This window comes from Loxodonta africana, chromosome X, assembly GCF_030014295.1.
Source record: "Loxodonta africana isolate mLoxAfr1 chromosome X, mLoxAfr1.hap2, whole genome shotgun sequence".
Lineage (NCBI taxonomy): Eukaryota > Metazoa > Chordata > Mammalia > Proboscidea > Elephantidae > Loxodonta > Loxodonta africana.
In genome coordinates this window covers 83,194,432-83,208,056 of record NC_087369.1, presented here as the reverse complement: position 1 = coordinate 83,208,056, position 13,625 = coordinate 83,194,432, and the positions used below count along the sequence as shown (strand labels likewise).

General features: G+C 38.3%; 1 protein-coding gene and 1 non-coding gene across 2 annotated transcripts; both read left to right on the top strand.

Moving 5' to 3' along the window:
• The first annotated feature begins 577 nt into the window (after positions 1–577).
• Positions 578–684, top strand: LOC111751392 (U6 spliceosomal RNA). The gene has a single exon (XR_002786458.1). It is a non-coding gene; the product is annotated as a U6 spliceosomal RNA (small nuclear RNA).
• Positions 685–9,114: 8,430 nt separating this feature from the next.
• On the top strand, positions 9,115–11,172 carry NAP1L2 (nucleosome assembly protein 1 like 2). Its single transcript, XM_003412720.4, has one exon. It carries the CDS (start codon positions 9,147–9,149, stop codon positions 10,488–10,490), a length of 1,344 nt encoding a protein of 447 aa, XP_003412768.1. The 5' UTR covers positions 9,115–9,146; the 3' UTR covers positions 10,491–11,172.
• The last annotated feature ends 2,453 nt before the right edge of the window (positions 11,173–13,625 follow it).

The following is a 13,625-nucleotide window of genomic DNA, read 5'->3' as shown; positions in this document are numbered from 1 at the left end:
AAAAATTAATTAAAAAAAAAAAGGACAACTATGAAAAACCCACAGCTAACATGAATCTCAATGGAGAAAGTCTGAGAGTTTTTCCATTAATACCAGGAATAATACAGGCATGCCACTCTCATTACTACTCTTCAACATCGTTCTGTAAGTTGTAGCCATAGCAATCAATCATCAATCAATCAATCAATGGTATCCAAATCTGGAAAGAGGAAGTAAAACTATCTTTTTTTTTTTTGCAGATGACATGATTCTATACGTAAAAAATCTCAAAGAACCCACAAGAAAGCTATTGGAACTAATAAATGAATTCAGCAAAGTTTCAGGGTACCTGGTCAGCATAAAAAAAAATCAATCAGATTTTTATGCATTGGCAATGTGCAAGAGGAAAGGGAAATAAAAGAAGCTTTACCATTCACAATAGCATGCAAAAGAATAAAGTACCTAGGAATGAATTTAACCAGGAAGATGAAAGGCTTGTATAGAGAAAATTATAAAATATTGCTCAGAGCAAACCTATATAAATGGACGGACTTTCTCTGTGGATTGGATGGGTTAATACATTTAAGATGTCAATACTATGCTCACTTCAGCAGCACATATACTAAAATTGGAATGACACAGAGAAGATTAGCATGGCCCCTGCATAAGGATGACATGCAAATTTGTGAAGCATTCCATATTTTTACATACCTAGTAGCAACACTGGAAACCCTGGTGGCATAATGGTTAAGAGCTATGGCTGCTAACCAAAAGGTCAGCAGTTAGAATCCACCAGGCCCTCCCTGGAAACCCGAAGGGGCAGTTCTACTCTTTAGGGTTGCTATGAGTTGGAATCAACTCTATGGCAACAGGTTAGTAGCAGCTTTAACCACCTGGTGACAAGATGTGAAGCTTCAGAGACACCATTAATCAAAGTAGTTCACATGCACAGCCTATTTGGGCATGTCAAAACAAAACAAAACAAGAAGCTAAGACACAGGAAGCAAACATACAATAAATATAACTTATTGATGCCTCAGAGACAACAGTTGATATCAAATCACATAAAGAGGTGCACCATGATGACTCCAGCAAGCAACCAAAACAAAGAAACAGGAAACCTCCCAGAGGAAGATAAAGTATTTGGAATTACCAGGGGTAGAATTCAAAAGATTCATACACAGAGCTCTTCAAGGGATCAGGAAGGAGATTAGGCAAAACTCAGAACAAGCCAAGGAACACACGAAGTGATAGAGGAATTTAGGAGACATATACAAGAGCAAAATGACAAATTTAACAGTCTGCTAGAATCCGTAGGGAGTCAGCAAATAGAAATCCAAAAGATTAACAATAAAATTTCAGAACTAGATAACACAACAGAATGTCATAGGAGCAGAATTGAGGCAATGGAAATCAAAATTAATGAGATTGAAGACAAAGCACATGACACCAATTTATCTGAGGAAAAATCAGATAAAACAATTAAAAAGAAATTAAGAAACTCTAAGAATTGTGTGTGACTCTATCAAGAGGAATAACCTACAAGTCATTGGAGTACCACAAAAGGGGGGCATAACAGGAAATACAGAGAAAAGTTTTGAAGATTTGTTGGCAGAAAACTTCCCTGATGTTATGAAAGATGAGAAGATATCTATCCAAGAAGCTCATGGAACCCCACACAGGGCAGATCCCAAAAGAAAGACAGCAAAACATATTATAGCCAAACTTGCCAAAACCACAAGATAAAGGGAGAATTTTAAGACAGACTAGGGATAAACGAAAAGTAACCTAAAGAGGAGAATCAATAGGACTAAGCTCTGACTACTCAGCAGAAACCATGCTGGCAAGAAGGCAGTGTGATGACATATATAAAACCTTGAAGGAAAAAAATTGCTAGCCAAGAATTATATATCCAGGGAAACTGTCTCTCAAATATTAAGAAGAAATTAGGTCTTTTCCAGAAAAACAGAAGTTAAGGGGATTTGTAAATACCAAACCAAAATTAAAAGAAATACTAAAGGGAGTCCTTTGGCTAGAGAATCAATAATATCAGATAACAACCCAAGACGGGACAGAACAACTAGATATCAACCCAGATAGGGAAGTTACAAAAACATGTCAAAGCTAAAACACTGAAAATAGGGAAACAGAGACGTCAATATGTAAAAGACAACATCATTTTTAAAAAAGGAACTAGATAGCGTAGTCATAGAACTTTCGTATGGAAAGGAAGTTAAGAAGAGAAAGCTTGGTTTAAACTTAGAAAAATAGAGATAAATTTTAAGGTAGTCACAAAGGAAACTAACAAACCTACACATTGAAATAAAAAAGAAGAAAAACATAAAGACACAGCAAATACAAAATCAACAACAATGAAAAAGCTGAAAAGAAAATACATAAATAAAAATTAGCCAGCACAGAAAATTAAGTGGAACAAAGAAACTGTCAACACAACAACAACAACAACAAAAACACATCAAAATGTCACAACTAAACTCATACCTGTCAAAAATTACACTGAATGTAAATGGACTAAATTCGCCAATAAAGACAGCATGGCAGAATGGATAAAAAAACATAATCCGTCTATATGCTGTCTGTAAGAGACACACCTTAGACTCAAAGACACAAACTAAAACTAAAGGACAGAAAAAAATTTATAACAAGCAATCAACAATCAAAAAACAGCAGGAGTGGCAATATTAATCTCTGACTAAATAGACTTTAAAGCAAAATCCACCACAAAGGATAAGGAAGGACACTATATAATGATTAAATGGTCAATATACCAGGAGGACATAAATATTTATATACCCCAAAACAGGGCTCCAAAATACATAAAATAAACTCCAACAGTATTGAAAAGAGAAACAGACAGTTCCACAATAATAGTAGGAGATTTCAACACACCACTTTCGGTGAAGGACAGAACTTCTAGAAAGAAACTCAATAAAGACAAGCAAGATCTAAATTCCACAATCAACCAAGTAGTTCTGTATATAGACATATACAGAACACTCCACCCAACAGCATCCAAGTATATTTCTTTTCCAACTCACATGGAACATTCTCCAGAATAGACCATATATTAGACCACAAAAAAGGACCTAACAGAATCCAAAATATCAAAATATTACAAATCATCTTTTCTGACCATAAAACCAGAAATCAATAACAGAAAAAGCAAGGAAAAAATCAAATACATGGAAAATAAACAACACCTTGCTCAAAAACTATTGCGTTATAGAAATCAAGGACAGAGTAAAGAAATTTATAGAATCAAATGAGAATGAAAACACATCCTACCAGAACCTTGGGGATACAGCAAAAGCAGTGCTCAGAGGTCAATTTATAGCAATAAATGCACACATCCAAAAGGAAAAAAAGGCCAAAATCAAAACTTTAAACCTACATCTTGAACAAATAGAAAGAGAGCAGCAAAAGAAGCCTTCCGGCACCAGAAGAAAGCAAATAAAAATTAGAGCAGAATTAAATAAAAATAGAGAATAGAAAAACAATTGAAACAGTCAACAAGTCCAAAAGCTGGTTATTAGAAAAGATCAACAAAATTGACAAACCACTGGCCAAAGTGACAAAATAAAAACAGGAGAGGAAGCAAATAACCTAGATAAGAAGTGAGACAGGTGATATTACAACAGACCCAACTAAAATTAAAAGAGCCATAACAGAATGCTATGAAAAATTGTACTCCAACAAATTTGAAAACCTACAATAAATGGATAAATTTCTAGAAACGCACTATCTACCTAAACTAACACAAACCAAGGTAGAAAAACTAAAAGAACAGATTGAAGAAGTAAAACAAAAACAAAATTCCCAACAAAAAAGCCCTGACCCTGACGGCTTCACTGGAGAATTTTACCAAACTTTCTGAGAAGAGTTAACAGCAGTAGTACTAAAGGTATTTCCGAGCATAGAAAAGGATGGAATACTCTCAAACTCATTCTATGAAGCCAGCATAACCCTGATACCAAAACCAGGTAAAGACACCACAAAAAAAAAAAAAGAAAATTACAGACCAATATCCCTCATAAGCATAGACACAAAAATTCTCAACAAAATTCTAGCCCATAAAATTCAACGTATCAAACAAATAATTCACCGCGACCAAGTGGGATTCATACTAGGTGTGCAGGTATATGGAAACACTGGTGCCGTAGTGGTTAAGCGCTGTGGCTGCTAACCAAAGGGTCAGCAGTTCGAATCCACGAGGCGCTCCTTGGAAACTCTCTGGAGCAGTTCTACCCTGTCCTATAGGGTCGCTGTGAGTTGGAATCGACTCGATGGCACTGGGTTTGGTTTTTTTTGTTTGTTTGTTTTGGTTTTGGTTTATGCAGGTATATGGCTGCAGGAGTATATCAACAGGGAACTGCCAGAAATTCAGGCTGGTTTCTGACGAGGATATGGAAGCAGAGATATCATTGCTGATGTCAGATGGATCCTGGTTGAAAGCAAAGAATACCAGAAGGGTGTTTACCTGTGTTTTATTGACTATGCAAAGGCATTCGACTGTGTGGGTCGTAAAAAATTATGGATAACATTGACAAGAATGGGAATTCCAGAACACTTAACTGTGCTCATGAGGAAACTTTACATAGATCAAGAGGTAGTTGTTTGGACAGAACAAGGGGATACTGATTGGTTTAAAGTCAGGAAAGGTGTGCGTCAGGGTTGTATTCTTTCAGCATACCTATTCAATGTGTATGCTGAGCAAATAATATGAGAAGCTGGACTGTATGAAGAAGAACAGTGCATCAGGGTTGGAGGAAGACTCATTAACAACCTGGGTTATGCAAGTGACACAACCTTGCTTGCTGAAAGTGAAGAGGACTTGAAGCACTTAGTGATGAAGATCAAAGACCACAGCCTTCAGTGTGGATTGCACCTTAACATAAAGAAAACAAAAATCCTCACAACTGGACCAATAAGCAACATCATGATAAACAGAGAAAAGATTGAAGTTGTCAAGGATTTCATTTTACTTGGATCCACAATCAACAGCCATGGAAGCAGCAGTCAAGAAATCAAAAGATGCATTGCATTGGGTAAATCTGCAGCAAAGGACCTCTTCAAAGTGTTGAAAAGCAAAGATGTCACCTTGAAGACTAAGGTGCACCTAGCCCAAGCCGTGGTATTTTCAATTGCATCATATGCATGTGAAAACTGGACAATGAATAAAGAAGACCAAAGAAAAATTGACGCCTTTGAATTGTGGTGTTGGTGAAGAATATTGAACATACCATGGACTGCCAAAAGAATGCACAAATCTGTCTTAGAAGAAGTACAACCAGAATGTTCCTTGGAAGCAAGGATGGCGAGACTGCGTCTTACATACTTTGGACATGTTGTCAGGAGGGATCAGTTCCTGGAAAAGGACATCATGCTTGGCAAAGTACAGGGTCAGTGGAAAAGAAGAAGACCCTCAGTGAGGTGGATTGACACAGTGGCTGCAACGAGCTCAAGCATAACAATGATTGGTGCAGGTCTGGGCAGTGTTTGTTCTGTTGGACGTAGGGTCACTGTGAATCGGAACCAACTTGATGGCACCTAACAACAGGAATGGTTCAACATTAGAAAAAGAATCAATGTACTCCGTTACATGAATAAAACAAATGAAAAGAACCACATGATCTTATAAATTGATGCAGAAAAGGCATTTGACAGAGTCCAACACCCATTCATGATAAAAGCTCTCAGCTAAATAGGAATTGAAGGGGTATTCCTTAACATAATAAAGGGTATTTATAGGGTTGCTATCGACTCAACTGCAATGGGTTTGGTTTTTTTGGTTTTATACAAAGCCAACAGCCAATATCATTCTAAACCAAGAGAGGCTGAAAGCATTTCCCTTTAGAACCGGAACCAGACAAAGATGGCCTTTATCCCACTCTTATTCAACACTGTCCTGGAGGTCCTAGCCAGAGCAATAAGGCAAGAAAAAGAAATAAAGTGCACCCAAATTGGTAAGGAAGAAGTAAAAGTATCCCTATTTGCAGATGATATGCTCTTATACACAGAAAATCTGAAAGAATCTGGAAGAAAATGACTGGAACTAATAGAAGATTTCAGCAAAGTATCAGGGTACAAGATAAACGAAGAAAAAATCAGTTGGATTCTTTTACACCAACAAAGAAAACTTTTAAAAGAAAATCACTAAATCGATACCATTTACAACACCCTCAGGAAGATAAAATACGTAGGAATAAATCTAATCAGAGATGTAAAAGACCTATACAAAGAAAACCACAAGACACTACTGCAAGAAACCAAGGGAGACCTACATGAGTGGAAAAACATGCCATGTTCATGGATAGGGAGACTCAACACTGTGAAAACATATATTCTACCCAAAGTGATCTACAGATACAATGCAATCTCGATCCAAATTCCAATGACATTTTTCAATGAGATGGAGAAACAAATCACCAACTTCATATACAAAGGGAAGAGGCCCTCTATAAGTAAAGCATTACTGAAGAAGGCCAAAGTGGAGGCCTCACATTACCTGATTTTAGAACCTATTATACCACCATGGTAGTCAAAACAGCTTGGTACTGCTACAACAACAGATACATAGACCAATGGAACAGAATTGAGAATTCAGACGTAAATTCATCTACCTACGAGCAGTTGATATTTGACAAAGGCCCAAAGTTAGTTAAATGGGGAAAAGACTCTCTTTAAGAAATGGTGCTGGCATAACTGGATATCCATTTGCAAAAATATGAAACAAGAACCATACCTCACACCATGCACAAAAACTAACATGAAATGGATCAAAGACCTAAATATAGAATCTAAAATGATAAAGATCATGTATAAAAAAATAGGGGCAATGCTAGGAGCCCTAATACATGGCACAAACAGAATACAAACCACAACTAACAATGCACAATCATGAAGAGAAACTAGATAACTGGGAGCTCCTAAAATCAAACACTGATGCTCATCCAAAGACTTCACCTAAACAGTAAAAAGAGAATCTACAGACTGGGGAAAAATTTTGGCTATGACATATCCGATACTGACACCAAAAAAAGAAAACCGAACCCACTGCCATGGAGCCAATTCTGAGTCATAGAATATGGAAATAAATACAATAATATTTGAACAGTGTTCATCTCTGTGACAGTATGACTATACAAAAAAAATTGTTTAAATCAGGAAAATAATAATAAACAATTAACATTTTTTAAAATGTTTAATTGATATATGATCAGCATTGGATATATTGGGGAAAAAATCACTAATGATTCCTACCTACAGGAAATCCTTTCATCCTGTGAATGTTATTCGTTGCCAACAAGTTGGCTCTGACTCATGGTGACCTCATGTACAACAGAATGAAATTTTGCCCAGCCCTGAGCCATCTTCACAATTGTTGGTATGCTCAAGTCCACTGTTGTGGCTGCTAGGTATTTTGAGTGTCTACCTATCTCTGGGCCTCACCTTCCACACTATATTGGTCAATATTCTGTTGTGATCCACCGGGTTTTCATTGGCTAATTTTTGAAAGTAGATTTCCAGGTCTTTTTTCTTAGTCTTAGTCTGGGATTTTCTCTGAAATCTGTTCACCCTGTGTGATCCTGCTGTTATTTAAAATACTGATGGCATAGCTTCCTACATCATAGCAACATGCAAGCCACTACAGTACCAGGAACTGACAGAAACTGGAATCCTATGAATACTCTTTCATATATTTAACCACATTCTCAATGCTGAGTTTTAAATTATTTCCAATTAACTCAAAAGTGTCAAGCAAATGCTAGGACTTTTTAAAAAGAAATATTACTTGATGTTTGGGTTTTTCCTCACTTCTTTATCTTCTTCTTTCTTTTTTTTTACGTTTCCAATGGCTTTTTAAAGCCAACATCAAGACAGAAAAAGTGGCAAGTCAGTACCAGTACTTGGGATACTGATAAGCCACAGAACTGCTTTATTGCCTTGTGTATTCACTAGTTAGGTACACGAAGTTGATAGTTCATCACTGGCTGTCATTTACCTTCACCCTCCCACCTTACCTTTTCCTTCCCCTTCCTAGAAAATTTTACTAGGATTTTCTAATCTAAAAGGACTCTCCACTTATTATATATATAAAAAAATTTTTAATATGATAAGTGGAGAGTTTGTGGAAAATACAGAATATAGAATATTTAAATTACTGGGAGTCATGCTACCTAGATATCACCACTGCTAATTGTTTGGTGTTCATCCTTCTAGCCTCTCTCTCTATAAGTTCCTCTATTTTACCTGCGTCTCCCTCCCCAGGGCTCAGGGCTAAAAATCAAGAGGGATGTGTGCCTTGTCCCCTCCTCTTATCCAAAAGAAAAAGAGGAAGGCCGAACGAGATTGACCGACACGGTGGCTGCAACAATGGGCTCCAGCATAACAAAGATTACAAGGATGGCGCAGGACCAGAGCAGTGTTTTGATCTGCTGTACACAGAGAGGGTCGCTATGAGTCGAATCAATTCAATAGCACCTAACCACAACAACATTTTCTATCAGGTATTTTGAAATTATAAAAGTATAATATCAGCTGAAAGTTGAATGAATAAACTAACGCTGGGTTTCCAGAAATCTCCACTGGCAGGTAAGGTGGAGGATGAGCGGGGGATGGATGAATCAGCCATGTTAGAGAACCTGGGAAGGTGGGTGGAGTTGGAAAAATTGATAGCTCTAATAATTTATTGGCTCAAGGTTTGTCGATCACTCCAACCCAGCAAATGAAGCTAGAGTAGAGTTGGGAGGGAGCAGAGGGAGTGACGCAGCAAGCTGTTTTTTGCACCGGGAAAACCTAGCTGGAGACTGCTGTGCACTCAGGTTGCGGCATCTCTTTTCCTTGAAGTAGCAGCTGCTTGCGGAGGTGGTTTCTTCGCTGCGGATCTCTTGCACTCTTTGGCCGGCTCCTGCAGAATCAGTCAAGGCGGCCCTCGCCGCCCTCTGCACCCCAGCCTAGGCCGCCTCTGCCTCAGTCGGGCTCTCACAGCCTCCGCACCGCTTCTGCAGTCTCGCTGCTACTGCTCCTTCCACCTCTGCCCGGGCTACCGTCGCTTCTGCTACTTCGGTGAGTCTTTTCCGGCGGAGTTCAGGTCTCCTGATCTCTGCAGTTGCCACCTTAGGCGTGTAGCGGTCCTTTGAGAAAAAATGGCCGAGTCAGCCGACCGCAAGGAACTGTCAGAGGCTGGCCAAGAAGAGGGTGGTAATGAGGTAATGATGGAGGGGCCAAAGGAGCATCCGGAGCGCGGTGAAGATGCCACTGCTGAGCCGGGGGATGATGGGGAGTGCGGTGAAGAAGTCGCCGGTGGGCCTGGGGAAGACAGGGAACAAGGTGAAGATACTAACGGTGACTCAGACCCACACCCCGACCGTCCAAAGGGACTTATGGGTTATCTTTTAGATACAGACTTTGTTGAAAGTCTGCCTGTGAAAGTTAAGTACCGTGTGTTAGCCCTCAAAAAGCTTCAAACTAGAGTGGCCAATCTAGAATCCAAATTCCTCAGGGAATTTCATGGTATTGAAAGAAAGTTTGCTGAAATGTATCAACCGTTATTGGAAAAGAGACGTCAGATCATCAATGGAATTTATGAACCTACAGAAGAGGAATGTGAATATAAATCAGACTCTGGGGGCTACAATGATGATGAAATATATGATGAAGAAGAGATGTATGGTAAGGAGGAGGCTCTGGTACATGAATGCATGGATGAGGATGATGGTTATGAGGACTATTATTATTATGCTGTTGATGAGGAGGAGGAGGAAGATGACCATGACACCCAGGCAACCACAGAAGAGAATAAAGAAGAGGAGGATCCTAAAGGAATTCCTGATTTTTGGCTGACTGTTTTAAAAAACGTTGATACACTTACTCCTTTGATTAAGAAATATGATGAGCCTATTCTGAAGCTCCTGACAGATGTTAAAGTGAATCTTTCAGGTCCTGGTGAGCTTCTCAGTTTCACACTAGAATTTTACTTCAAACCCAATGAATATTTCAAAAATGAAGTGTTGACAAAGACCTATGTGCTGAAGTCAAGACTAGCATATTATGATCCCCATCCCTATAGGGGAACTGCAATTGAGTATTGCACAGGTTGTGAGATAGATTGGAATGAAGGAAAAAATGTCACTTTGAAAACCATCAAGAAGAAGCAGAAACACCAGATCTGGGGAACAATCCGAACTGTGACTGAAGATTTTCCCAAGGATTCATTCTTCAATTTCTTCACTCCTCATGGAAGCAGCTCAAATGGAAGATATGTGAATGATGATTTTTTACTTGGTCACAATTTACGTACTTACATAATCCCAAGATCAGTATTATTTTTCTCAGGCGATGCACTTGAATCTCAGCAGGAGGGGGTAGTTAGGGAAGTTAATGATGCAATTTATGACAAAATTATTTATGATAATTGGATGGCAGCAATTGAGGAGGTTAAAGCTTGCTGCAAAAATCTTGAGGCTTTAGTAGAAGACATTGATCGCTAAAGCAGAGTGTATGCGGCCCTTAAATTAATTGCCTTGAGTAATCTTGTTACTCAAAATATAAGAAGTTAATTAAAGTCTTGTGTTCTGGATATTTCTTTAGTGTCAATTAAAATATGTCTGATAAATATATGAAAAGTTCAAACAGTAATTTATTTGACCTTGAATTTTAGTAGTACAGTGATTTCAAAAAATGTAGACTGCAGTAAATGATTTAAGACATTAATATAGTGTTGTGTAGTTTAATGCTTATGAAGTCCTTTTGTCTTATAACTGTTAAAATCTGTGGCTGTGAATATTACCAGAAGTGGTAAATGAGATGAATATTTGTTTGGAAAGAAAATTTTGGAGAAACAACTCAAAGTTTTCTTGTTCTTGTTGTTTGCTTTATGTATTTTGGCTTTTTAGTCCTTTAGCCTGTGGATTTAATTGTGTTATACCTGCTACTTTTTGCAACAGAAATGCAGTGAAATTTAAAACCTTAATGCTTAAGAAGAAGCATGCATAAGGTTAAGAATTTCAGGCAAAACCAAATTCATTATTAATAATAGCTTGTTCATACGGTCTTGTATTTTACATGAAAATGATCAAGAATGAAATTTTGTGACTTTGAGGTTATTGTTTATCAATGAAGTGTTAATCATGGTATTTTCAGAATTTTGCCACATATTGTTCTGTATAATTGTGTGAACCATGATTATAGTGTATAGTTTTCTGTAGTATATTTGATTGTTCATTGAAAGTGGTCACTTCACCATTTTGAAAAGATTTTCATTTTCTTTTACTGCAAAATAAACAGAATAAAAATTGCAGTGTTTTATGTTTAAAGACTGATCTTTTTTGTGATTATAACAGTAATATGTTCATTGGAGGGCATTTAGAAAGCACCAAAAAAGTAGGTTAAAAGCAAAATCCATATACCCACACATCAAAGGTAACCACTTTTTATGTTTTGATATATTTTCTACAATTCTTTTTCCATGTGTTTATATAGGCCTGCAAATTTACTAACATAATACATAGATGTTCAAAGAAAGTATATCTTTTTTTTTTCTATAACTGATGAATTTTCTTCCGGAGTCCACCTCCACCCCACAGGGTTGCAGGGGAAGAAAAACTTTCATTTTAATCAATCAAGTAAACATATTGCTATTTAATAATTTAGATATTCTGTATAATAACAGACTCCTGCGTGTTAATCTGTATTTAAGATTTCGTACAAAATTTTTTTTTCTTTTTTTATACCTACTCTTCTACAATGTCATCTGGGTGTATAGGGGCTTATATTACTTTATAACATTGGGAGGTACACTGACAAGGGACGCTGGGGTGTAACTGGTTAGACCTTGTCCCAGAGCTGACTTCGCCTTCTTCATGTGGGAATTCAGAGATTTAGCTCCCCCTTTTTTCGGCTAACTCTGTAAAGGTTACATCCCTCCCTCTGGAATAAAAGTGAACTTCTATGTCCCTTCCATCGCCACATGGGAACTGAGGGTTGCTAGGAAGTGCTTACTCTATCTGGTTCTTGCTGCCTAGCCATTCTTCCATCCTAGGTGGTTGTGATGTGATCCCAAAGAATTCTAAACTGAAAGTAGAACAAAAGGCCCTCTACTCATGACTTCCGTCTTCTACTATCCGACGAATCTCCTCTTTCAGGCTTTGACCTAGTGAGGTAAGTTTATAAAACTACTTGCATATCTTAACCTCTGTCCCATCTTCCTACAATCACCTGGGTGGGGGGAGGTATGGGCTTTTTCTTTCCTCTTCCTGACTGGTCAGAACCCTCTACTATGTCATATCTTTCTCCCGGGGGAGGTGGTAGATGCTTACTTCCTTTTCTCTGGGGTTGCAATAGTTGGCAAGATATAGGGAGAGAGAGACAACTTACTATTATAAGGGAACCTAAATCAGGAGATGTTTCCAATGCATAATTGGAAAATACAGACTTTTTCACACTATAAAATTCCTGTCTCCCCACCCTTCACACACGCACAAAGATTGAACCCCTTTTAGTCATGGCTGGTGTTACAATGCATTTAAAAGTCAGGAATATGGATGCATTTCTCTCCTAGTCCGCAAGAGGAGACAAAGGCGTCTTGCAATTCCTCCCATCCCTTTCTCTTGCCTCCATGGAAAAAAAAAAAGAAAAAGCAGTAAGCTGCTTCTGGGCCTGCTCTGAGTGAAGACCAGGCCTCTTTGCTATATCTGCTCATGTCAGTGCCCTCCAGGCAAAGACCATCAGGGACACACCTGTAGTTGAACAAGTTGGGTTTATTCTTCATTGCAGTGAGGGAGAGTATGCATCATGGGGAACCATGGGGTATATCAATAAGAGGGTGTTAGAAAGGATTTGGGCTTTGGTTTTGTGTGATTTGGGAAGGGTTTAAGGAAGTGGGTTTACTCTAGATTGCGTGCTAATAGAAAGTGGGGACAATGTTATGACTGATATCTAATAAATGGAAACCCTGGTGGTGTAGTGGTTAAGAGCTACGGGTGATAACCAAAAGGCTGGCAGTTCGAATCCACCAGGCGATTCTTGGAAATTGTATGGGGCAGTTCCACTCTGACCTATAGGGTCGCTACAAGTTGGAATCAACTCAACAGCAATGGTTTTTTTTTAATCTAATAAATCTTATCTATGTGGAGGACAGATTAGAACAAGAATAAAGCTGAAATTGGTAAAGAAATCACAGTCACTCATTTAGCCAGGACTGGGGGGTGTTTGGTATTTTGTGGGTGGCACAGTAACCTTGTTTTTGTCTGTTTAGACAAAATTATGAGGCAAACTTGCTTTATCTCACTTTATGACAGTCTTCAGAATTCCCTCGTCTGAGGCTGATATTCTATGAGATGGTTTTGTCCAATAGGAGAATAGCATGCCCTAGCTGTGAATTCCAGGAAACCCTCATGGTGTAGTGGATAAGTGATACAGCTGCTAACCAAAAGGTTGACAGCTCAAATCCACCAGGTGCTCCTTGGAAATTCTGTGGGGCAGTTCTATTCTGTTCTATAGGGTTGTTATGAGTCAGAATTGACTCGACAGCAATGGGTAATCTAAGGTAGCTGTGAGTTCCAGAACAGCTTCCCAATACATGTCAGGGGTTGCTCTTTTTTATGTGTTTTGTTTTAATATTTCTC